The 24,055-nt window shown below is 56.6% G+C and overlaps 1 protein-coding gene across 2 annotated transcripts in view; it reads right to left on the bottom strand.

Moving 5' to 3' along the window:
- Positions 1-22,555, bottom strand: part of SLC6A2 (solute carrier family 6 member 2) — a 36,539-nt gene extending 13,984 nt beyond the window's left edge. The window contains exons 1-5 of one of the 2 annotated variants that reach the window (XM_037066469.1): positions 22,475-22,555; positions 22,063-22,387; positions 8,495-8,626; positions 6,183-6,420; positions 917-1,055 (exon numbers count right to left, since the gene is read on the bottom strand). In XM_037066469.1, coding sequence (XP_036922364.1) covers positions 917-1,055; positions 6,183-6,420; positions 8,495-8,626; positions 22,063-22,336 — 783 coding nt within the window. In that variant the 5' untranslated portion in view covers positions 22,337-22,387; positions 22,475-22,555. Of the gene's footprint in view, positions 1-916; positions 1,056-6,182; positions 6,421-6,955; positions 7,023-8,494; positions 8,627-22,062; positions 22,388-22,474 lie in introns of those variants that run through there. The other variant, XM_037066470.1, reaches the window with a different exon arrangement.
- Between the last annotated feature and the right edge of the window lie 1,500 nt (positions 22,556-24,055).

Here is a 24,055-nt window from a genome sequence, read left to right on the forward strand (position 1 = left end):
CCACCGTCTTGGACATGCCATCCCCATCATGCCCCCAGCTCTGTGACCCAGGCAACATCACACGGAGCGGAAGGGCCATCCAGCTGATCCCAGTCCACCCGCAGAATCAGGAGAGAGAAGAGAATGGTTGATGTTTTCCATCACTACATCTCGGGGTGGCTTGTTACTCAGCAGTAGCTAACTAAAACAGTGGAGAGAACAGCTCCCAGCTGCACCCTCTTGAATGCGGTCAGGTTCCATGGGGAACCCTTGGGGTCCAAATGGGGTGGTGTGTTCCTCAGCCTAAGGGTCAACAGGGGCCTGCGTCTGCTCCACCCCGAGGGGCTGGCTACAGGGGGACGTGACGCTTAGGTTCAGAATGCCAACTTCTGGCCTCATGCTCCTCTCTCCAGGACACCACGGCCCTTGGGGGCACACAGCACTGGCCCCCAGGATACGCAGATAACCTTCTAGAGCATTCTCTTTTACTCAGAAATTCAGATGGGGCAGTGATTGGTTCTATCGTGAAGCAATGGTTAGGTTCCATAGTAGGCGGGAACATCTGCGTGCAGTTTTAAGCCAGAATTAAAAATACAGGAAACCCATGTCAATGATTTGCTTTTGTGGCAGGGGACCAATAGGCTTTTTCGCAAGGCCCTTGGGGTGTCCCATTCCCACTTCCCTGAAGGGAGCTTTGGCGGAAAAGCATGGGTGCGCTGGTCCACTTGTAGCCCTCCCTACTGTTGGGGAGCCCGGGCTCAGGGAAGGGAAGGGGTTTGACCCAAGTCCCCCAGGGAGATGGTGGAGGAGCTGGGAGCAACCCCGAGCTTTGTGCGTCCGGTGCCGCCTTTGGTTTCCACCAGCTGACTGATCTGGCTAGGAAAAAACTCATTGTTTGAGGCCGACCCCCCAACAGATAGAGGAGCAAAGATCCTACCTTCCCCGATGTCTTCACCCCCTTCCAGAGGCTGAAGAACAGGATGACGACGACGACCATGAGGCAGAGCAGGAGCTGCCACTGGGGCAGGCCGATGTCATGGATCCCGCTGCTCTCGTGAAGGTGCAGGACTCCGCGCCTGCCGGGGGGACGGGGGAGGGCCGAGGAGGTGCCATCAGTCGGGGGCTTGGCCAATGGGTGCAGGTGCACTTGAGGGAGATGGTCCTCTGGGGCCGCTCCGTACATCACGGCCTGTGCCCAGCACTGCCCTCCCCGGAGCCAGTAAGTCCTCGGGGAGACTTCCCGCTCAGGGCTGCTCTTTAAGCAGAAATGGAACCTCCCCCATGCCTTCCGCAGGCCTGGTCCCGGGCGGTTATTGATAGGAAGGTACCACCCCCATCCTCACAGTCAGAGCATGGGGGCTCTGCAGGAGTGGTGGGGGGATCTTTACCCCCTGGGGGGACACTGGAAAGTTTGGCAATGCCTGGGAGGTCTTTGATTGTCACAGCTTGGGGAAAGGCAGTTGCTGTTGGCACCGACAGAATACAGACTGGGGACATACTGAGGACCAGGGACACAGGACAGCCTGGGACATCCAAGAATTGTCTGGCCCCAAACTACCGTGTCGCTGAGGTTATGTGTGAGTCCCTGGTCCAGGGCCTGAGACGTGAGTCAACGTTTCTCCCACCTGGAATACCTGCCAAGGCTGAAGGTGTTCGCACCCTGCGCCCTAACAGTCCCGCTCCTGGGCGTTTACCCAATAGAAGTGTGGACATACGTTCTCCAAAACACACATTCTAGAATGCTCATAGTGGAATTATTCCTAATCACCACAATTGCAAAATACTCAGCTATGCATCAACAGTAAAATAGATCAATTTTGATCTAGTCCGAAAGTGGAATATTGTACAGGAACGTGCTCTGTGTGGACAAATCCTCACAGGTGCCTTGGCTCACGCACAATTCTAGGAGAAAGATGCCAAAATCAAGAGAGAGCCTGCTTTCTGCACAGTGCCTCTTATATAAAGTATAACAATTGGAAAAACTAACCGAAGGGGTCAGAAGTCGGGAAAGGCACCAGTGTCCTCGAAAGTCCCGGGGGGCCTTGTCCAGGCAGCCAAAGCGGAGACCCACCAAACGACAGCCTGCCCCGGTGGCAGGCTTCTCTAGGGCCAACTGAAGCCCTCCGGGAGCTGCCTTTACTTCCCTGGTGAAATGAGACTGGCTTTCTGCTCTGAAGGGAAAAACGGCCACGAGAGGCTCACAGAAAATGGGCCTGAAATAGTTCGGAAGCCTGGGTGTGGATGAGCCCACAGAACCCGAGGCGGGACTGTCGGAAGCCGCTGGAAGCCGTGCATCAGACCCTGGAAGATTCTAGACCTGTGGGGAAAAGGTGCACTCAGGCCCGGACACTCGGTCAGCGTGTCCTTAGGCAAGAGTTTGACTTTGCTCCCGGGCCTATGAGGGTCGGGAAGCTACCCCGGTGCTGTGGATGTGCTGACTCCGTCATTCGTTTATGCATTCGCTCCAAATCGGTGCCTGTCATTGGCAGGACCACAGGGATGTGGCACAAAGACGGTCCAGGCTCCGGGGCCCTACGGACCCCACTGGCCTGGCCAGGACCCTGTCACCGATTCCATAAACTCTGCACATCTGTGATGGGCCAGGCAGTATGCAGGGGCCGGGACACAGCCATGGACAAGCAGGTGACAGCTCAGCCACATGAAGCTCCCAGGCCAGGGGACAATCTCTGGTGCACACACTCCCCACTTTGAGCCTTTTTGCTCTTCACGAAAGCAGCTGGCAATGGGGGGGACTCACAGGATGGCAGGCAAGGCCTGGATCCCAGGAAGAGTTAACAAACGGCACGGTCACTACCAGGACAGGGTCCTGGCTTTCCAGAGCAGCAGGTGCCTGCCGGGGGGTTGGGAAGCACCCAGAAAACTCTGCCGGGGTGTCAGCATGGTGGGCTCCGTGGAGGAGGGGGCCTTCTCTGGTCTGGGGGAGGACAGATGAATTGAGAGGTGATGCACAGAGGTGGCTGAGGGAGGGATGGGGGAAGTGGACCGGCATCCATGCCTGCAAATGAGCATGCGTGAATGAATGAGCAGAGCCGTGTGGGAGATCAAGGCCCCCAGAGACTCTCCTCCCTGCTCACCTGCCCACAGTCCCCAGGCCAGATGTTATGGCTGCGAACGGCTCACTCTGCTCACCCTGCCTCGGTTTCCCCTGCAATGCACCACTGTGGCCCCTCCTTGTCCTACTTCTTGGTCAGCTTCCCTCCCTCCCTCCCTCCCTCATGGCCTTGTCCCACGCTAGACCCATTCACTTTCTCCAGGACAATCGTAGAAGCGCCCCCGCCTCCCCACAACCCTGGTCTCTCGGTTCAGTCTCCTTACGGCCACTGTCTGTGCCGCTGGGGCAGCGCCGACCCATCAGAAATTCTGTTCTGACCTCGTCCTCCTGCCCCCAGATGCTCAGGGACCCCTCATCACCTAAAACAGTGGTTCTCCTGAGGGCAAAGCTGGTGCTGCCTCCCAGGGACACAAGGTCAAGTGTGGAGATACATCCGGAGGGGGTGCTGTTGGTGTCTGGTGGGCAGAGGCCAGGGATGCTGCTGACCTTCCGAAATGCACAGGACATAAAATCATCCAGCCTCAAATGTCCCAAGTCTCGAGGTTGAGAAACCCTGGTCGAAAGCATGAGGATGTAAGCCTTTCTGAATCCTAGGCCTTTCACAATGGCCCAGTGACCCCCCCGTGAGCCTCAGGCTCCTGGCAATGGCCGGGCACTGGTCATTCCTTAATCACAGGAAACTCTCATCGCCTGGAGCCTTGGGACTTGGTGTTGCTTTCCGCCTAGAACACACTTCCCAGCCCAATCTGTCTGCCTGGCCAACTTCTTCTCGTTCTGCTAGTCTCAACTCAAAAATGATGTCCTGACTATGGCTCCTTTCCTGGGGAGGGGAGGGGAGAGGGAGGGAAAAGGGGGAGAAGGTGGGAGGGGGGTGGGGGGTGGAGGGTGGCAGGCACTGAACATATCAAAAAAGACAGAGAACCCAAATCAGGCACTAAACTCACCTGACTAAATTCTGCCCCTTCCCACTGCTTTATGGGCTAAGTATGAATGCCTTGCGCGTCCAGTCGGCAGGCTGAAATGCCCCTAGCAGGCCCAGGGGACCCCACAGGCAGGAGACATCCACCTTCAGGGCTGAACAGGCTGACTCCCAAGATGAGGAAAGAGAACCCGCCTCCTCTCCCCAGCAGGCCCAGGCCTTGGGGTTAGTCAGCTCATGGTTTGCTGGAGCCTCCCCAGGCCCCTAATAAAAATGACTCCCAGTGACGCATGTGGTCCAGGCTTTCCAAAGTCTGCGGGCCAAACGGGCTTAGTTTCTCACTTGACATTTAAGCCCAGGGTGTTGGAGGAGGGGCAGAGGGGCAGTTCTCTTCCCCCCGGGGTGGAGGTTCTCTGGGTCCCGGGCACGTGCACGCAGGGCGCCCTTGTACAGACAGACAGACAGGGTCCCAGAGCATCTGGATTGCTCTGAGCCCCTGGCTGTTTGGCGTGAGCCTGGAGAGAATAATGGTTTTGTTCCCTTGAATGATACGTCCAATCCATCAGCCTAAATGAGTACAAGATGGTAACGGAACTGGCCAGCAGGCTCTGAGGGAGGAGAAACAGCGAACTTCATCAGCTCTGGCTCTCAGAGTCCCATTTGCTGGGTCCCCAGCCTGAGGGGACGACGTGTAAAGTGCAAACATCTGGGGAACAGGGCCATGTGCCATTGAAAGAAAACCCCGAGGCAGCCCACAACTTACAGACCTCAGAGCTCATGAAAGCGGGCGCCAGGTAAGGAAGGGGGGCTTGGGATGGACTCCTGTCTGCCCAGAGTGACTCCTGCACACCTGTCCCCGGACCCTGCATTGCAAACTCGGACAGGAGGAGGAGAAAGACAGGAGGGAGGCCTGTGGGGGTGGGGGTAGAGCCTCAACTCAGACACCCCGGGGTTCTGCTCCTGGCTCTGCCTCTTATCTAAACACGGAGCCTCCACGTTCTTATTTGTGAAATGGGAGTAATCTCCACCAACAGGCACTGTGAAGGCTGAATGGGACTTGGATGGGAAGGGATGCTTGGTGCCTGGCTCTGACTCGAAGCTTGGCAAGGGAGGAGTAGGGCTTAAAAAGAGAGGGGAAGGGAGGGGAGGGAAGGGGAACTCTGTGGCGCACACAGCTGCGACAACAAGCCTAGGATTCTGCTCCCCACGCCAACCCCAAGCCCCTTCGGCCCATTAATGAGAATGTCATCCTTTCCCACCACATTCTTCTCACAGCTGAGCCTGGAGGAAGCCTGGGGCTGTGGTTCAAGTGCACAAGCAAGGGCTCCAAACCCAGCCCACCTCTCCCCGCTGCTGGGCGTTAAGACGGCAGAGGAGGAAATAAGTGATAACTAGACTGGAGGCCAGGCCGTCCTTTTCTGTTTCCATTTGTAAGGACAAGCGTTGCCAAGAGCAAAACGGAAGAGTCCGGCTTTTTCCTTCACTGTGCAAGGATGACAGAGCACGCGTGCAACCAATTACACATCTCTGCAGCACCCTCTCCTCCTGGGGCGACCCACAGTCACCAACTGGGAAGGCCTGAAGCTCTCCAAAGGGTCTGGCATTTTCTGAGGCGATGCGCCTCAGGAGAAAGCTGAGGAGGCTGCAGATTTCTCATGACGTGACATTCAGGGGCCGTCAGCCTGGCCCCAGCAAGGATCTCATTCTGTCTGAGAGGGGATGGTGCAGTGACCAAGCTGGGAGCTCCCAGCCCTGGATGGCTATTCGAAGCTCAGAGGAACTCATACAAGGCCCTCTGGCTGACTTCATCTGTTCTTATGACACCTCCTCATAGAAGCCCTCCCTGACTACCTTTACCCCACAATCACTTTCTACCACCTGGCGTTTTTTGTTCCTTAGGGCACTTGCACTCCCTAAAATGTGTTTTATTTCCTCAATGCCACATCCATGCTCTAAAACACTCTTGCTTCTTTACCTGAGTGTTCAGGTATTGTCTCCCCACCCCCAACTCTCCTGTGCCCACACGCAATCTCATCCCACTGCCTCGTCCACGGCTGTATCCTCTGCTCCCAGCCTGGGGTCAGCACATACTGTGAGTGGTGACCGGTGCGCCCCCCGCCTCTCCTGTGGCTTTCCTTAGTATTTGGCTCCGGTGCTGCCCCGCACAGGTCTCAGTGTGCCCACCGACAGGATGAGGGGTGGAGGACTTACTCATAGAACTCTGCCGCCGGCGTGAACTTGTACTTGGAGTACTTGGTGTGGTTGCCCAGCATGGAGGCGTTGAGGAGCTTGGGGTCCGTGCAGTTGGGGCTGTTCCAGACGTGGCCACAGTCGGTCCAGGGCAGGTTGAAGGTGAAAGAGGAGAAGAGGTAGTACAGGGACCAGGCGATGATGACATTGTAGTAGAAGCCAACGTACAGGGCGATGAGGATCACAGCGTAGCCGACTCCTGGGATGGGGGCGGAGGGGCTAAGCGAGGCTCCCCTGGGTCCAGCCCAGGGCCAGCTCTCCTGGGGGCGTGGCCGACTCCAGCCACCGCACCACCTGCCCCCACAGCTTCCTTTTGCTGCAGCAGATTGCCAGAGCCCCACCTGTGTCTCCTAGGCACCCGCCATCCCTGTGCCGGCACCCCCCTCCCATCCACCCACGGGGCAGGCCAGCTGTGCCAGGACCCAAATGTCCCCAGGGAGCAGCAGGGGCAGGCATTGGAGCGTAAGTGTCCCAGCTCCCTGCCTTGGGCAGGGTGGCACTGGGGCATGTTGCCACTCTCTCCAGCGTGGCGCCAACCCCCTGGCCCACGGTGGAACTGGCTTGTGGGCTGCCTCCCCTTCCCCGTCCCCACGGCTGTTTCCCGGGATCGCCTCCCCGAATAGCTTCTTACATTGAAATCCTGGTCTCAGGACCTGCTTCTGGGGGGCCCCAGAGAAGCACACCCTGCTCAGAACTTCCGCCTTGTACTTGCTCGGGGTCCTGTTTTCAATCACCTGCTTTATGTGCCAACCTCATCTTCCTGAATGCAATAGAAGCTCCTCAAGGGTAAGTTCTATAGCTTCTGTCTGCAGTCAGTATATATATATATATATATATATATATATATATATATTTTTTTTTTTTTTTCTGCTCCATATGGTTTTAAGAGAGTAGCCTTAAGTATGGCTTAATGTAGGGCTTGAATGAGGCTAATCCCTCTCTTCGCTCATCTAACTATAGGCACATGACAATCAGAGCTTGGCTTCCCCACAGCCACAGTGATTGGTTTATGGGTAAGCATATGCCTCGGGTCAAACCAATGACAGTCCTTCCTGGCACCTTTAATGAAGTGGTAATGATGTAAGCAGTTTTTATTTTGTCCTTGTTAAACTTGGTAGGATTTCATTTTCGTGCTGATGGATGGCTTTGCTAGCACTTAAGGAGACTGTGCCTGAGACAGAAGCTGGTGCTGACGAAAACAGACTTGAGAAGGATGGGGAGGGATTCCAGATAACATTATGCAAGAACCCAGATCCATGGCCCTGGCCAGTTGGCTCAGTTGGTTAGAGCATTGTCCCCATATGCCAAGGTTGCAGGTTCAATTCCCCAGTCGGGGCACATTCAAGAATCAACCAAAGAATGCAAAAATAAGTGGAACAACAAATCCATGTCTCTGTCTCTGTCTGTCTCTCCCCTTCCTCTCTCTCTAAAAATCAATTAAAAAAAAAAGAAGAACCTGGATCAAGCTATACCTGAAGCTAGCAAGAAATCCCTGATTCCTGAACTTTACTGTATCATAAGCCAATAAATTTTCTTTTATATTCAAGCCACTTGGAATAGGATTTCTGGAAATAAAAAAATAAATAATTCCTAACTAATACACTGACATCTTATATACCTCTTGCACCAGCTGGTATCTGCTGAGGGACTGGGCACAGAGCGGGAGCTCAGGAGACATGCACCAGCTGAGAAGAGGTTCAGAGGAGTCACGCTGGCGCTCAGTGGCCTCTGGGCCAAGCTCCCTACACAGCACTTGGGAGACACTAATTCTTGCTCCACATCCTTCTCATAGCTGTATAGGAACCAAGAAATGGAAATTGCTATGGCCACTTCCTCCAGATATACCCTAAGTCCCAAATGCAAGTAGGCTTCCTCTTGTATCCCAGCTATGATCGATTAGTTGTGGCTGTTGTATTAAGGACTGTGAGGCAGCTTGCTGGCTGAGTCTGGAAAGATCTGTGATCTATTTATTATGCCTGCCAGGGAGCAAGAGGGGCGACTAATGGTATGTGTGCCAGGTACTTCTGACACTCTGTATTCCCCATACAGAAAGCAGGCACCCTCTGGTCACTCAGCTGTAGAGCTGGGTTTCCACACCTTCTGGGCTAAAGCCATTCGTGAAGCACCAAAGCCTCCATGTAAATTTGAATGATGGGCACGCTTGAGTGCCACGAGAGGGGTGCCCACCTCTGACCGCCCTCTGGAGCAGATTCTCCAGGGGCACCACGGAAGTCTCCCTGCACAACCTCGGACGCCCCAGGCCCACTCTTTACCTTTGAAGAACGGGCAGATCTTCCACACCGTGGCCGCCCCTTCCCGGTTGTACTGGCCCAGAGCCAGCTCCATGTAGAAGAGGGGCATCCCGGCAATAACGAGGAACAGCGTGTAGGGGATCAGGAAGGCACCTGGGGGACACAGAGGCAGAGTGTGACCCCCGCCCCCGGACCCCCAGCTTGTGGGTGGGGCCTGCCCCGCACAGACTCTGTGGATCCTCTCGGACCAGAGCTGTGAGGGTCCTCATTCCCCTGTCTGCCCGCATCCCCACTTCCCAAGGGGTAGCGTGTGGTCGGTAAATACGACTTACACAGACCAGTGTGGACAAATCATCGTAACGGTAATCATGGTTGTAGTACTAGTAATAATCACAACGACGAGGTCTGTAATCAATTTAGTAAACTCAGGACTGATCAGCGTGGCGCAGGCGTGGTTTCTGCAGGCCTCCCCTCACCTTTGACCCACAGGTACGCACGGCGAAGCACCATAAGGACAGTCCCGGGTAAGTATGCGCTGGGTGTGCTTAAATACAGGCCTTTCCTTCCCTGAGTCCCCACTCCGGGGATGCCAAGTGCCCGAAGCCCTTCCTTTCCGAGGTACGAAGGCTGAGACCAGAGACGGGCAGGTGATGCCCAGAGTGACATGTGACTGGGTTTCTCTCTTCGTTCGTATCTCTGTTGTGTTAAGGTCATGCGGGCCTTTCCCAAATGCAGTCTCACCAGACTCTTCTCAGCCAGACAGGGTCATAATGTCCCCTCGGGGGGCACTGAGGGCAGAGAAGGGAATCAAATTGGCCCTGTGTGCACTGCTGGTACGTGACCGAAGCAGGATTCAAACCCGGGCAGTTGCAGGTGAACAGATGCTGGAGCACCAAGGCCAGAGGCTCAAGACCTGACGGGGAAGGCGCCCACGCAGGCACTAGAGGGGCCCCTCGACAGTGGGCAGCAACCGATCCCTGGGAGAATTTTGGGGGGGGATAAGACACATCTGAGACCCAGCCCAGAATGAGCTTAGCGGGCGCTGGCTCATCTGGGTGACTCTCTGGGACACGTGCTGGTCAGCGTAAGCTGCTACCCTGACCACAGCAAGATGCCAAGTCCTTTTCCTGATACGGTGGGAGGTGGCCGAGCTGGATGCACACTCTCCCCACCCTCCATGATCTTTGGCTGAGTTGCTGTAACCTTGGAAACCAAACACTTCCTTCCCTGGCCACACCAGGGAAGGGAAGAAATTGGGAGATATTTCATGATGGCAACCTTAGAAATGTCCCCTCCTGTGTTCCCGGCACTTTCCCTGCAACATCTCATTCCATCCTCACAACCACATTAAAATGCAAAGGTTGTTACTACTTCCATTTTATAGCTGTGAACACTGAGGATCCCAGCTAGCAGAGAGCTGTGGCCACCACGTGACGTGTAGGGTCAAATTCACACAGCTCCTCAGACTCCCCTGACGTGTCCTGAGGCCCAGCAACTTCTGTAGTAGCACGTGGACCAGCAGGGTGGGCAGTAGGGGAGTGAGTGTGGCCTGTGGACCAGGCAGGGCACTGGGCTCTGGACATCTGTGATTCCATTTGCCCTCCCCGGAAATCACCTGAGGTCCAACTGCTTTACCCATTTTGCAGAGGAGGAAGCTGAGGTTGGAGACATTAAGAGACACGACAAGGCTTACCCAGCTCGTAAGTGATGGATCTGGGATTCAGACCCAGATCTGCCAGAGCTTCAGGGCCATTCTTAATGGATTCTGCAGATTCCAGAACATTCCAGCTTAGTGAAGGACAGTCTTTGGTGGGGGGAAATATTCTGAAACTGGGGATCGAGGTGGGCCCAGCTAGGCCACCTTTTTTGTTGGCCATAGGCTGGCCTAACACTCCATCCCTGCTCCGGGTTGGACTTCTCTGAAACATGCTGACCTCTCTCTTCCTCTCCGCATTTCCTGCTCTCAATCTCCACCCTCACCCCCTTCCCACACAGACAGGGCTGGTCGGGCAGCCGAACCCATGTCTGTCTGTCAGGTAGGATAGATGGCAAACCAAGGCAAGGAGGAGGAGGGAGACCTCGCTGACCCAGCCAGAGGTCCTGAGCCTGGTCCCATAAGCCTGCCAGGCATTGCGAACAATGCAAGCAAAACTATGATAGTACAGGAGGTAGGGAGCCCTTGAGACTCTGTGTGCATCATCTCCACAGCTGGGAAAAGGACAACCTTGAGGTTGTGTCTTCATCCCAAGGGCTAGAAGGGGGAGGGAGGGCTCCACAGTGCCGAGATAAAGGCCGTAGAACAACTGCAACTGCGGTGCATCCCGTTACATATACAAAATGAACAAATGGGGTCTGCAGCAAGATACGGATTTGAGCTAACAGACCCCCCCCACGCACCTATGTTTGAGTCATCCTGCCTCTCCAAGGGGAAGCTGGCACCACCTGTACCCATTGATCAATGTGTAGCTCCCTCCCCCGCATCCTGCAAACTGCACAAGTCCTCAAAACACAGCAGTCACTCTCCTGGCACCGCCGCCCCGCCCCAGCCTCTGGCCACCTTGCTCTTGCCACCCTTGCTTTTGCTCTCTCATGATAACGCAGGACTCATAAATGTTGCTTGCATGCTCGTCCGCTGCTGATCTGTAATTCTTCACTGCACCAGCAGGAAGAACTGAGTTTCCCCCAGAACATCAGTGGGTGCTGTGACTCGGACTGTGGCTCGAATCTCGCCCTTTTTGTCTCTGGCCATTTGGAACGCAGCGAGCGTGGTCTCTTGCCTTTGGGGTAAGGCAGAGGCTGCCCTGTGGGGGTGGCATTCAAACCTGTCAGGCCTGTGTTCAGAGGTACAGACAGTGAAATCTGGAATGAGGACTGGGTTCCACCTGGGCTCTGAAGACGGAAGAGGCACTTCCTCCCTGTAGCCATGGGGCCTTCCCTATGTGAGTGGGGGCCTCACGGAGGTGTCTGGGGTCAACCCCTAAGACGTGCAGGGGCCTCACGGGAAACTCCCATCGCCCACCACACGGGCTCCTTAGCCTTTTTACCTCTAAACTTGGCCAGAAGAAAAGTCAGTTTTGGTCACTGGCCTGTCATAAGCTTGCAGCATCTCTCTCCCCCAAGAAGGCTTCTCACAGCATCTCTAGCACTTCAGTTCGCACCCAAATACCTCTTGCAGGAGCTGCAAGGAGGGGCCACGTTACATTTGCCAGGTGAATGACTCGAGAAATGGCCGCACCCCACGGGCACAGGTCAAGCATTAAAAGCCACAAAGGTGCTCGTGGCAAAGAAAGACACCTGTGAGAGGATCAGGTGGGACGTGAACTTGGAGGGAACGCTAGGTTTCCCACCAGCCGCAGCGGAAGTCCTTGCCACGAGAGGCACGAGCAGTCCCATGCCCATCCCCAAGGCGCATTCCACACTTCAGCTCTGGGGACGGAAGCGCCCTTTCAGCCTTTCGAGGCAAATGCTGGCTTTCCCAGGTTCTCTTCTCCTAATTGTGCCTTTTCTTCACTCAAGTTTGCTTCACTCATAAGCTCCCCCCCACCCCCCCGCCTTCATTCCATAATATACTCCTCAGGTCAAATGTGTGGCAGGCGAGCTATCAGCCTGAAGTTTGAGAGACTTACTATGCTGATTTCAGAGGGTTGTGGGAGTTGTAGCTGGCCTGCGCACCTTGAAGGAGATCGTGTAGGGGGAAGAAACAGAAAGAGAAGGGAGTAAGGAAGTGAAAGAAAGTGAAAGAGAAAGAAAGAATGAAGAAAGTGAAGAGCGTGAAGAAGACGGGTAAGAAGGAATATAGGAAAGAGAACGTCATGGGAAGGCAGGGCATGGCAGTAGGTAACTCAAGAAGGGAAATGGAAAAAGAAATGAGAAGGAAAATGGGCATACAAGTCTTTGAAACCTTGTAAATTCTAGACCTAAGAGCTGCTAGGTCCTGGGAACAATAGGGCGATTAACCCGCCGCCGCTCGGGACTCATTGCCCGTTGCAGGAAGAGCAGGGTGCCTGTCTCCCTGACGCAGAGGAGAAAGGAGACAATTTAAACTCGGGCCATTTTCAGCTGCTACTTGAAGCCTGAGCCTGGTATCTCAGCTGTCTGCTCCCCTCCAGCCTCTATCCTGAGCAGAGCAGAAGGTGGGGGTGGGGAGTGGGGGTGGGGGGTAGGGGGAAAGGATGGGAATTGAAGGCCACTCTAAGGGAGGAACAAACTGCTTCCCAGCTCACCCCCAGGGAATAGCTGCCACTGTTTAACCCCTCAACTCCCTGCCTAAGGCCTTTTTTTAAAAAGATTTTATTTATTTATCTTTAGAGGGGAAGGGAAGGAGAGAGGGAGAGAAATATCAATGTATGGTTGCATCTCATGCATCCCCTGCTGGGAACTGGCCTGCAACCCAGGCATGTGCTCTGACTGGGAATCGAACTGCGATCCTCTGGGTCGCAGGCCCACGCTCAATCCACTAAGCTATACCAGCCTGGGCTTTGCCTCAGCCTTTTTAGCTCCCAGAAGGACTCAGGAACTAAGACTCTTTCTCAACCCCTAGTCTAGTCTACTGCCTATGTTCTCTGCCAGGCTTACACCAAGAAACTGAGGCGCACAGCACTCCCCCTGCCCCCCCCCCCCACAAGCCACCACTTTTCCTGTTGGGGAATAATGAGTCCATTCCTGCCGGTATCCCCTGAAGATACATCCTATCTGATTGGTCACAGCTTGAGCCTCAAAACCTAAAGAAAGACCAACTGACTTTTTTGTAACACAGCTTGGCCCCAGTACCAACTAGGGGACAGGGAGGTGTGGGCACTACATGGAAAACCTCCCTCAACTATAATACAATTCTACAACTCAGTCTGTTTTGCAAACGCCTAGGCAGGTGGGCAGACATCGCGACGTACAGGCATTTTTAAGCCATCACACTAAGTTTTTAGGTAATTATTCATTTAAAACCGCCCCCGAGAGATAATCACCACAAATTCCATTTATCAGACAAGGAAACAGGCTTAGAAAGGTCAAGTTGCTAGTCCAAACAAGTAAGAATGCTGTTCGGCTTCAAACCTGGATCCGGCCAAGGCCTGCTCTGCCTTGTGGTTACCTGTCACTCTGGCTGGGGGATCGGAGCCAGAAAGTAGAGGAAATACATGTATTAAACTGTTTCATAGGCCTGAATTGGGATGTCAGTGGCCCTGGGGACTATGGGGAAGGAAAGGCCAAGAGCCATGGCTCAGATCTTGGCTCTATGGCTTGCTCCTGGTGATTTCACATTCTTTGTTCTTTTCTACAAGGAAGGGAAAAAGCAGCTGTCAGCCAGTTAACCAGGCAGCCACCGTGGACAGGTTGTCAATGGCCCTGTTTACATTCATCTCCTGCTGGGTGGGCTGGGAGTCCCCGCAGAGGGGGAAGGAGGGTCAGCTCTGGGACAGCCAGCCTGTGGTGTGGGGCAGCCAGAGGTTCAGGTGGGGACAGGCGGAGAGCACAAGGGAATGGAGAAACAGCTGAGTTTGAATGAAAACCAGAAAGCAGCCGGGTGGCCTGTGCCTTTTCCTAAAAGAGGACATAGACCAGGAAGCTGACCCACGCCCCCTTGCAGAAAGAGCCAGAAGACGCCAGGGCAGAGCTGAAGACAGGTCAGCTGAGGGTGTCTCTCCTGGGAATGGGCCCCGAAGCAGCTCCTGGGAAACTGAGGCTGGGTGGGTCACACACATTCTAGAAGTCACCTCCTTGCAAGGCCCATAACTGCCAGGGTCCCACAGGCTGGCTGCATCCCCGTGTGGGGAGGTGCCAACTGCGGCCCCCATCCCCTGGGGCCTGAGAGCTGAGAGATGCAGTCCCAGCTCTGGAATGTTCTGGCTGTGCAGGTGCTGGGGATGAGGAAAAACCTAAAGAAGCGCAGGCAGGGCCACACCCCCAGAGCATCTCAGCTCCTGAAAATCTCTAACACATAGACACATCCCCAAGGGCACCCCTGTACCTATTCGTGCACAGGGACACTTCTGCACACCGACACGCTCACAGAAACACATGAGGAAAACACCTGCCAACTGTGCATGGGACCCCAACTGGTTAGGGTATATTTAGTAAGGACAGCAGCTGTCACCCCTAGCCCAGCACGTACTGCCTGCGCCCCGCTATTAGAGAGGAAGCCTACTGCTCACAGAGGGGTTCTGGAATCCTCTGTGCAAATGCCGAGTCTCAGGAAGGGAAGGCTGGTGGCCGCCCAATTCTGGGTGGGTGTGCTGGAGCAGCACCTGGGCAGGTGAGGGGACCCCGGGAACGGGAGGGGATCTCTGCAGGAGGAGGTGCAGCAGGAGGTGGTGTGGCCCAGGCCAGTGGGGAATGAGGGCAGGAGGAGGGCGTGTGACCAGGGAGGGGCCGCAGGAGGAAGGTCCTCCGAGACCTACAGCTGGACCAGCTTCCTAGACTGTTGAGCACCTGACTCCACAACCCCATCGCAGCCACGCCCTGATGTACCCGGGAGCAAACGCCCACAGAACTGTTCCCTGCGCGCCTACGGCGCCCACCAGAGCCCCAGCGAAACCTTGGGCCGCGCCCAGGGCAGCTGGATTTGTCCCTCCTGCCCTGACATCCCATCGACGTCAGGTGCAAAAGAGAGTGAGACAACGAGGGAAGACAGAGTGGCTCTCAGCAGGCCAGCGACCAGGGCAGACGCAGGGCAGGGAGTGGCGGCCTTGCGGAGACCGACACTGCACACACAAGTCTGCAGATTTCAAGTGGACACGTCAGGCTACAGCCGCTAAATGCAGCATGTTCTATTTTCCCATCTGGGTAACTGGACCTTCACCACCGCCACGGCGCCCCTGTAAAATTGAAGGTGGGAGCCCTCAGCCCCGCTCTTGGTGCTCTGTGCTGGACAGTGGTGGCGTGGGTGGGGAGCCCTACTTGCCCTCTTCCCCCTTCTACCCACTGCAGCTCCACCCAGGGGCCGCCGTGTGCCCTAGCTGTGTGTGCACAGCCTCTGTACGGCACCCCTTGGGCCTGGGGCTGAGCCCACGTCCAGCACAGCCCGCGGTACAGAAGAAGGGGCCAAGGAAGAGAGGCCCACACAGACCCAGAGGGGTTGGGGTGCCTGGGCAGGGGGTGGGGGCGGGTGGCAGTATCCTGGGTGGATGGGCGGCTTGGCCCTGACACCATGAGAAGAGGAGGATGGAGCGGGGCTCTCTACGGCCCAGGGCANGTGTAAAATTGAAGGTGGGAGCCCTCAGCCCCGCTCTTGGTGCTCTGTGCTGGAGAGTGGTGGCGTGGGTGGGGAGCCCTACTTGCCCTCTTCCCCCTTCTACCCACCGCAGCTCCACCCAGGGGCCGCCGTGTGCCCTAGCTGTGTGTGCACAGCCTCTGTACGGCACCCCTTGGGCCTGGGGCTGAGCCCACGTCCAGCACAGCCCGCGGTACAGAAGAAGGGGCCAAGGAAGAGAGGCCCACACAGACCCAGAGGGGTTGGGGTGCCTGGGCAGGGGGTGGGGGCGGGTGGCAGTATCCTGGGTGGATGGGCGGCTTGGCCCTGACACCATGAGAAGAGGAGGATGGAGCGGGGCTCTCTACGGCCCAGGGCAGACCCCTGTGGCGCAATGAGCAATAGATACATATGTGGTCTCTGCCTTGTGTTTCTCCCACAGAACTAAAAGCCTTGTAATCTCCTGAGGCAGGGGGCTACCAGGACCATTTGCCTAGGGCTCCAAACCCCCTTGGAATCTTCTGGGTGACAGGAGTGCCATTTGTCTGAGTGCAGTGACTCGGTGTGCTCCTGGATGTTGGCTGGTCACCAGGAGGACCAACTATGATTAGAAGTTGGGAGGTTTTGGCCACTCCCCGCTCTGGGGAGGGGACAGGGCTGGTAATGTTGTTAGTGCTGACCACGCCTATGTGGCAAAACCACCACAAAAACCCTGAACTGCAGAGTTTGGAGAACTTCCAGGTGGTGAACACACCCCTGTGCCAGGAGGTGACGGACTCCAACTCTGTGGGGACAGAAACTCTCGTACTTCAGTCCTGCCCAAACCTCACTCTGCGTCCGTCCATCTTTACCTGGCTGCTCACCTGTGTCCTCTATAGTAAACAGGTGAGTGTGAACAAGTGGTCCCCTGGCTTCTATGAGTTGTCAGTGCAAATGATCGAATCTGAAGACAGGAGGGTGAGAAGCCCTGATGTGCAGCTGGTTAGACAGAGCCGGTGACACAGTTGTCAACAGGTGACAACAAGGTAACTTGTTGCACAGGTGACAACAAGAGACCAGCAACCAGAATTGAGGTACGGACGGTCTTGCAGGGCCTGCGTTAAGAGCGGGCAGACAGTGTCAGAAATGAACTGTAGACCGCCCGGCTGGTGTCCAGAGAGCTGGGAAACGGTCAGTGGGGGGAAGCCCCCGCACGTTAGGGTCAGAGAGCATTAACCAAAACGATCTTCCTCTTCCCCCTCGACTGGATCTACAGACGGTTCTGGCCCTGTTCTTTACAGCTGTGTGACCTTGAGCAGAAACATCACCTCTCTGAGCCTCAGTTTCCTCTTTGTCATTGGGGATAATAACACCTACATCACTGGTTTGCTGTGCTAGAGATGACAGAGGTGACAGACCTGCACTTAGTAGGCACTCTGTAAATGGGAATGACGTCCTGCCACCACACGAGAGAGCAGACAAGACACGCACAGTGGCCTGGAAGCCACAGCTGTCTGAAGGTCGTCAGTTGGCTGAGGGTGGCCTGGGCCTTCACAGCCCATGACTGTGGGCTCACACACACAGAGCACTTGGAAGCAGTCCCTTGGGCTCCTTGTGTCTCTGTCCCCAGTGAGGCTTGCACCCAAATCTACTGCTGACCATGAGCAAGTGCAGAGCCAAGGGCGCCCCAGGCTGCCTCCAGCCCCGTGGCTAAGAAGGGCCCCGAGGTGCCACTCAGGACCCATTCAGGAGCAAATGGGCTGTCCTCCCAGCCACCTGGATCAAGGCCACGCCCCTTTCCCAGTTCGCACACACTGGCAAGGAGCAGAGCGGGACCTTCCCTCCCTCATTTGGAATGTAATACCTCCAGTAACAGGGTTTGCACTGACATGAACTCCTGTGTTTTCTACAATAGACTGTGCGCTCCCTAAAGGAAAGGCTTGCCTTTTGCTCATCTTGATATTCCTGGCATGCGGTGGGCATTCTGTGGGTGTCCTGTGGTTAAATAAATGGGTGCCGGCAGTGACTTACACGCAGCTAATGGGAGCCCCGGGCCTCTCTCCACTCAGGCCATGACCTAATTCTCACTTAGGCAGCTGGGCCTGGGACCATGGGGCGGATGTAACACTCACCCCTGTGAAATCCTGTCTTGCTGGAAACGGCCCCTTCAGATCTTCTGGGCCAGCTCAGAGCAAGGGGCCCAGTCATGCTGGTGACCTCAGCCCAAGGTCTCAGCTCCCGCCCCCAGTGAGCGCCTCTGTCCTGTGAACTTGTGAGCAGAAGGGCCACATCAGCTGGCCGGCTTGTGGGCCTCTGGGCTGAACTTGGCTTGGCAAGATTGCGGTGTAGACGCCTCCCTCACGGCAGGACCAGATGTGGGGGCACCGGGTCTGCAGGCTCCTGCTCTTCTCATCAGCCATTTGGCCTCCATAACCCTGGCTCTTTCAGCCCCAAGAGTCCCTGAATGAGTTCAGGGACCCAAGACCTGGAGCTTCCTTGGGTAAGAAGGGGAACCCCATTTGGGACCCAGAACCACATGGGGCCCAACGAATGTGAGAAACATGTTAATCCCCATTCTCTGGTAGAGGAAGCTCAGTGAGACGAGGTTGGGCTGTTGGAATAGTCAGCGCTGCAAGCACGGTGCGTCATTACCGATTCCTAGGCCCGAGGGGGACCACGTACATCGGTTTCCCTTCACTGGTTTCCTCTTACAGTCATATCTGCTCCCACCAAAACCAGGGCCCTGCCCCATGCCTGAGTCTAGCCTGTGGTTGGAAACTGTTGAACGACATCCGTAAGAGCAACAACTTCGCTTACTGACCTCCTACGGCATGCCAGGCACTATTTGTGGTTCTTCGCATGCATTCTCTGTGACGCCATATCTCCCTGCAGGAAGGTACAGTCACTCTCCTTTCCTGCACAAAGAAACTGAGGCCCACAGGGGATGAGTGACTTGTCCAAGGTCCCATTTCCAGGAAACGTCAGATCCAGATTCAAACCCTGCTCTGTCTGTACCTAAAGAGCGGTCAGCACGATGCGTCTCAAACAAAAGCAGCCATTTGCAAAGGACGATTCACAGTGGCCTCTCCCCTGGCAGGGAGGCAGACGTGGGGACCCTCTCCTCCCCAGGAACAGGCACAGGCAGGGTCCAAGACCACGGGTGCAGAGGGACAATCTAGAACCCTGGAAACTGCCCCCTTGCTGGGCACCTTCTCCCTGGTTGAGAAGGTTCTGAGTGAAGCTGGAATCTTTGAGAGTGGTGCACCCCAGCAGCTGCCCTACAGGAAGGTGTTCAGGCAGGCTGAGTTTTCCCAGTGAGTCATTCAGGAAACTGTAGCCAGGGGCCTACACTATCAGCATCTTTATCATTTCGAAACAGCCTCCACCATGAACTGGACTTGGAGGTTATGGTGTCCATTCGGACACCAGAAGAGCACACAGGCTGTTAGATCACTGGGCAGCACTGGGCTGGGACAGGGACGGATTGTGGGGGCCATCCAAGCCCACCTCCAGCTGCAGCAGGGAAATTGGGCTCAGAGAGGGGCTGTGCCACGCCCAGGTTTAATGAACTGGGGTTCAAACTCAGGTCTCTAGCCCACTTCCACAGTTCTGGGATCCCCACCTGCCAGCCTGCTTGCCTGTCTCTGGGGCAGACTTCAGAATTACCTAGCAGGAATTGGTCCACAAGGAGGTCTCGGCAGAGGTAAAGCCCAGGAAGGGCCTGCTGAGCATCCCCCGGAGGGGTGAGGCGTAAGTTACCAAAGGAGCTTCCCTGGACTCTGACACGGCGGCTGCCCTGTGGCCCTGGACCAGCCATGGACATCCCGGCCAGAAATGGAAGTCACACTGCCAATGCTCCCCCGCCCCTTAGCCTCATGTTCGAGGTCTCCACGGTTGGGCCGCAGCATGCCTCTCCACCCTTGTCTCTCTCAGCTTGCCCTTCAGCCTGTACTCCTAGTCTGTGCTGTGACCCCAGGTGCATTCTTGAACAACTAGAATGTCTCCTTCCCCACCCCAGGCTTGTCCACGCCCCTCCCATCCCCAGGAGCTAAGCTCCAACCACAACCCCCCACCTACAGTTTTTCCTAAGCCGTACTTGACACCCACCCCTCCATCCATTTCACAGGTTGTCATAATGATGCTATGCTGAGAAGGAGCAGCAGCCATGGGTACAAAGGCCTTCCTCCATGCCAGGCTCCCCACGAGCACATTTTGTCCTCAGGACAAGCCTCAGAGCCGAACACCATTATTCCCATTTGACAGATGAGAAAAGGGAGGCTTGCAAGAGTCACCCCAAGTCACGCAGCTGGAAGTTGGAATCCAGGCTCTTGCTCTCCAGGCTGCCAGCCCCCACCCACCCCCCAGCCCACAGTGTGTGTGCCCCACTGGTCAGGCACCACCAGCTGCTCTGCCGTTTCTGGAGACCGACCAAGTCTTTGAGGGCTCTGGCCATTTTGTGAATGTATTCAGTCCATGGAAGTCTGCTGGGCGCATTCTACCACATTCCTAGCATCTACACCTTATCTTCAGTATTAGAGACACAAGCATGAAAAGCCGCATTCTCTGCTCTCAAGGTGCCCCAGGCTGTTTGGGAGACAGACTCCCAAAGAGACACGTAACTGAACAGCTGGCGGGGGGGGGGGGGGGGGGGGGCGCNGGGGGGGGGGGGGGGCAGGTGCTGTGTGCAGGGCTAGCATGCTTAGGGGAGGGGACTTCCAGACAACTTGCAGTGAAAATTAGACCTGTGCCCAGTTGGCTCCATTGTGTGCTCCGGGCCCCTGGGGTGTCACCCTGTGTACAGCATGCACTGGTCTGTGCTGGTGGCAAGGGCCAAGTGCATGTGCAAGGTTAGGGGACACTCCAAGATGTCCATCGACTGATTGGCCATCTGGGGTGCTTTTGGTCTCAGCACTATGATAGTAGAAATGACTTGGAGCAGCAGGACAGAGCCCTTTAGTCGGTGACTAAAGCTCTGGGCAGGCAGACGGGGTGGTTAAAAGGTCTAGATGACCCTGGCAGAGCCTCCATGGGGCCTCACACTGAGAAGAACCCGGTCCATATCACTGATTAATGAGGGGGACTTCCGCTGTCTAGAGACAAGCAGTCTCGTTGGTCACTGAGGACATGCTGGGCGGCAGGGCCCAGGGTCTCTCGGTTGTTTTTCGCTTGTCACCTTGACAATGAATGACATTGAAATGGCATTGATTCTGCATTTACTGCCTTCTTGGGTTGGAAGGGCCATAACACTTAGTCCTGACCGGAAAAGCCCTTTGAGAAGCTGCAGCGGCCAAACATGGGGAAGTTCCGCCTCTGTCCGGATCACGCTGCCCATTTCTTACCCAGAACCAGAAGGAAGTGTCTAGAGTACACAATGAAGCAAAGAGCTGGGTCCTAGGCCCTGACGCCTGGTCCCAAACCCTCCCCCATCCCCCTTTGACCGTCTGGAGTCCTGAGCCAAAGCCCCTGCCAGGCAGGAGGGGCCAGTGGGTAAAGAGGTTTCCAGAGCTGGGCCCCCATCACCAACTTTTCTGCCTCTGGGTTATTCTTCACTGGGCACTCCGCAAGGCACCCCTTCGCTTGTCCTAGTAAGAAGGGCTGGACCAAATAGTTTGGGCACCCAGGAGCAAAGGCCCTGGGGAAGGAGCTGGGGCCTTAGGACCCAGTATCCTGCTTCTCCCAGGGCTCTGATGCCTGGTTCCTCGGTAGTCGGTCTCCAGGCTCCCACCCCAGGGCAGGTAGGTAATGTCACCCAGCAAGGAGGGGTGGAGAGAGGCTGTTATTTCCAGGCTCCTGTCCCCCTCTACCCTGCCACGTGGCCAGGACCCCAGGAAGTGGAGACTCTGTCCCAATCACCCAGGCCTCCTGCCTCCAGAATCAGGCCAGCTCCTGGGACCTACTGGAGAGCCCTCCTAGGCTGCACACTCTGGCCCCTCCAGCAAAACTCTGGCTGTGAGTGGCATTCTCTCTGAACTGGCTTCTCTGTGTGTGTCTCTGTCCTGAGAGCGCAGGACTTCCCAGCGCCTTCAGGAAACCCAAGTCTTCTCTCAAGCTTGGTAGTGCTGGGTCTAGGGACACTGTGTGCCTGGGTGTCACCCCCTGTGCACTTTTGGGGCCTCTTCCAGAGCCCTCCAAATCTCAGCCTCCTTTCCTGCAGACCATTCAAAGTCGGGGTTCCTCACTCACCCTGGTGCCCGTACCCCTCCTTCCATCCATGCGCCCCTCACTGCCCAAATTCATGCCTCGATTTCCCTCTTCCACCGGGAACCCCGATGCCTTTTCTGGGAGCCCTGTTCAGTCCCTTCCTGCTCCCCAGACTTGCCCGTGTGCTTCCTCTTCTCCGTGTGTATCCCATCTCCTCTGCCAGCCACTGCTGCCGACAGGTAGCCAGCCTCCCAAGTCCAAACCCCCAGCCCATCAGGGGGCTCACCGCCGCCGTTCTTGTAGCAGAGGTAGGGGAAGCGCCACACGTTGGCCAGGTCCACCGCGAAGCCGACCACCGAGAGCAGGAAGTCGATCTTCTTGCCCCAGGTCTCCCGGGGCTGCTCGTCTCTGCCCTGGGGTGCCAGGAGGCACTGGACACCATTGCGCTCTTTCACTACCAACAGCTCGGCAGCTTTGCGCGCCGGCAGGGGCTGCTCAGGCTCGGAGTCCGTACCGCTGTTCTCCGGCTGCACCTGCCGGTTCATCCGCGCCAGAAGCATGGGTGCGGCTGGCTGGAGGGACGGCAGCGGTACTGGGAGCACGCCGCGGCTCTGTTTGGAGAGAAGGAAAAGATGTGGTCACTGGGTCATTCCGCCCCGGTTGCTCCTCTCGATACCTCCCGAGAACGCCGGGAATACCTCGGTCAGCGCGCGCAGAGGGGACTCAGAGTTCCCACCCAGTAAAGGGCGCGCGTCTGTTGGAACAATTTGGAAACAGAGGTAGTGGCGCGCCGAAGTTAGAGGCGGAACTTAGAGGCGGGGCTTGGGACCTGGCAGCCCTTCCCTCATCTGGCCTCTCCCTCGCTGTCCCAAGTGACGGGGTTTGGAGCGCCGAGGCAAAGGCTGCCCAGGGCGGGGACCAGCCCGGCACAGCTGGCTGCCCTCTCCCTCAACAGCCCCAGCGTCCTCCCGGGACGCGTACACTTCTGTTTGTCAAACTCGCTAGCACTCTCTGCGCGCCCCGGCCTGGGTCTCCCCGGCCCAGCTAGCCGGGTCCCGCACGCAGGGCGCACTCACGTGTCCGGCAGCAACGGGATCCCGGATGCAGTGCGCCCTGCCAGCCCGGGACCCGCCTCGACTGGCTAGACTGTGGGGCGCGAGTTGGGGCCAAGTTCCGCCGCGTGGCGTTCAGGCGCACCCGGTGGAACGCTGGAGGCGCGGGGTGGCCGGCGGGGCGCCGGTTGGTTGGTTCTGGCCGCGCCGGACCCGGGGCCGGGCTGGTAATGTAGCCTGCGCCCCAGGTAACGCGCCGATTGCATTAACCTAGCGCCGGGCCCGCTCCGTCTGGAGCCTGTTAGCACTAATGGAGAGTGACAGCAGACGGGAATGGGCGGGGGCGCGGCGCGGGCTCGGGAGGTGGCGGGAGCCCCGCTCCCAGCGACTCGCAGGACGCGGGCGCGCACTCCCTTTGCAGAGCGCACCGAGGAACCAGATGAAACCCTTGGGGCATCAGGCTCTGACCTCCGACCACGGCAAGAGACGGGATTCCTAGGGCTTGAGTCGCCTCCCAGAGGGGGCCGGGAAAAGACTGGAGACAGCAAGTGACCGGGTTCTATCCCCCAGCTCTGTCACCCGTCGCAGGCGTCTCAAACTACCCTGCTAGAGTTTCTCCAGCGGCCAGCGGGAACGTTTCTGCTCAGTCCCCAGGACAGCGCAGTGATGCTGGCCGGTGGTTGGGTGGCTTTCCTTCGGCTGGCTCGGGTGGGAAGGGCGCAGCCCAGTCCTCTCTCCCGTCTCTCTGTTTGCACTGGGCAGCCTGGCAACGCGTCGGAGGTCGTGACCCCTGCTGTGTGAAGCTGAGAGCTAGTGTGCACCTATCTATTCTGGCATTCATTCGCCCCTCCACTCCTTGGTTCCTGTGCGGGCCTGCTGCCTTCCAGGCACTGTCCTGGGCTCTGGGGCTCCCGGAGTGAACGATGTACTCAAAAATCCCTGACACGGTGGCGTTCACGTTCCTTCAGGGCGAAACCAGGGCGAACATGAAACATATAAATACATACATACATGCATGCTCTGCTGTGGGAGAAGGTGGTCTGCGCTGTTGGTGGGGTTGAGGGGGAAGCAGAGCACGGTAGGAGGTGGGGGAGGGCGGGATGGGGGAAAGTGGGGTTGCTCTTCAGTCAGGGACTTTGAGAAGGCGGCATTTAAATAAGCAAAGGAGGGAGCCATTTAGACCTGGTATTCATTCACTCACTTGCCCCCGCATTTATCTGTGGGTTC

Source organism: Sturnira hondurensis, unplaced genomic scaffold, assembly GCF_014824575.4.
Source record: "Sturnira hondurensis isolate 20B ecotype Veracruz unplaced genomic scaffold, ASM1482457v3 Scaffold0016617, whole genome shotgun sequence".
Lineage (NCBI taxonomy): Eukaryota > Metazoa > Chordata > Mammalia > Chiroptera > Phyllostomidae > Sturnira > Sturnira hondurensis.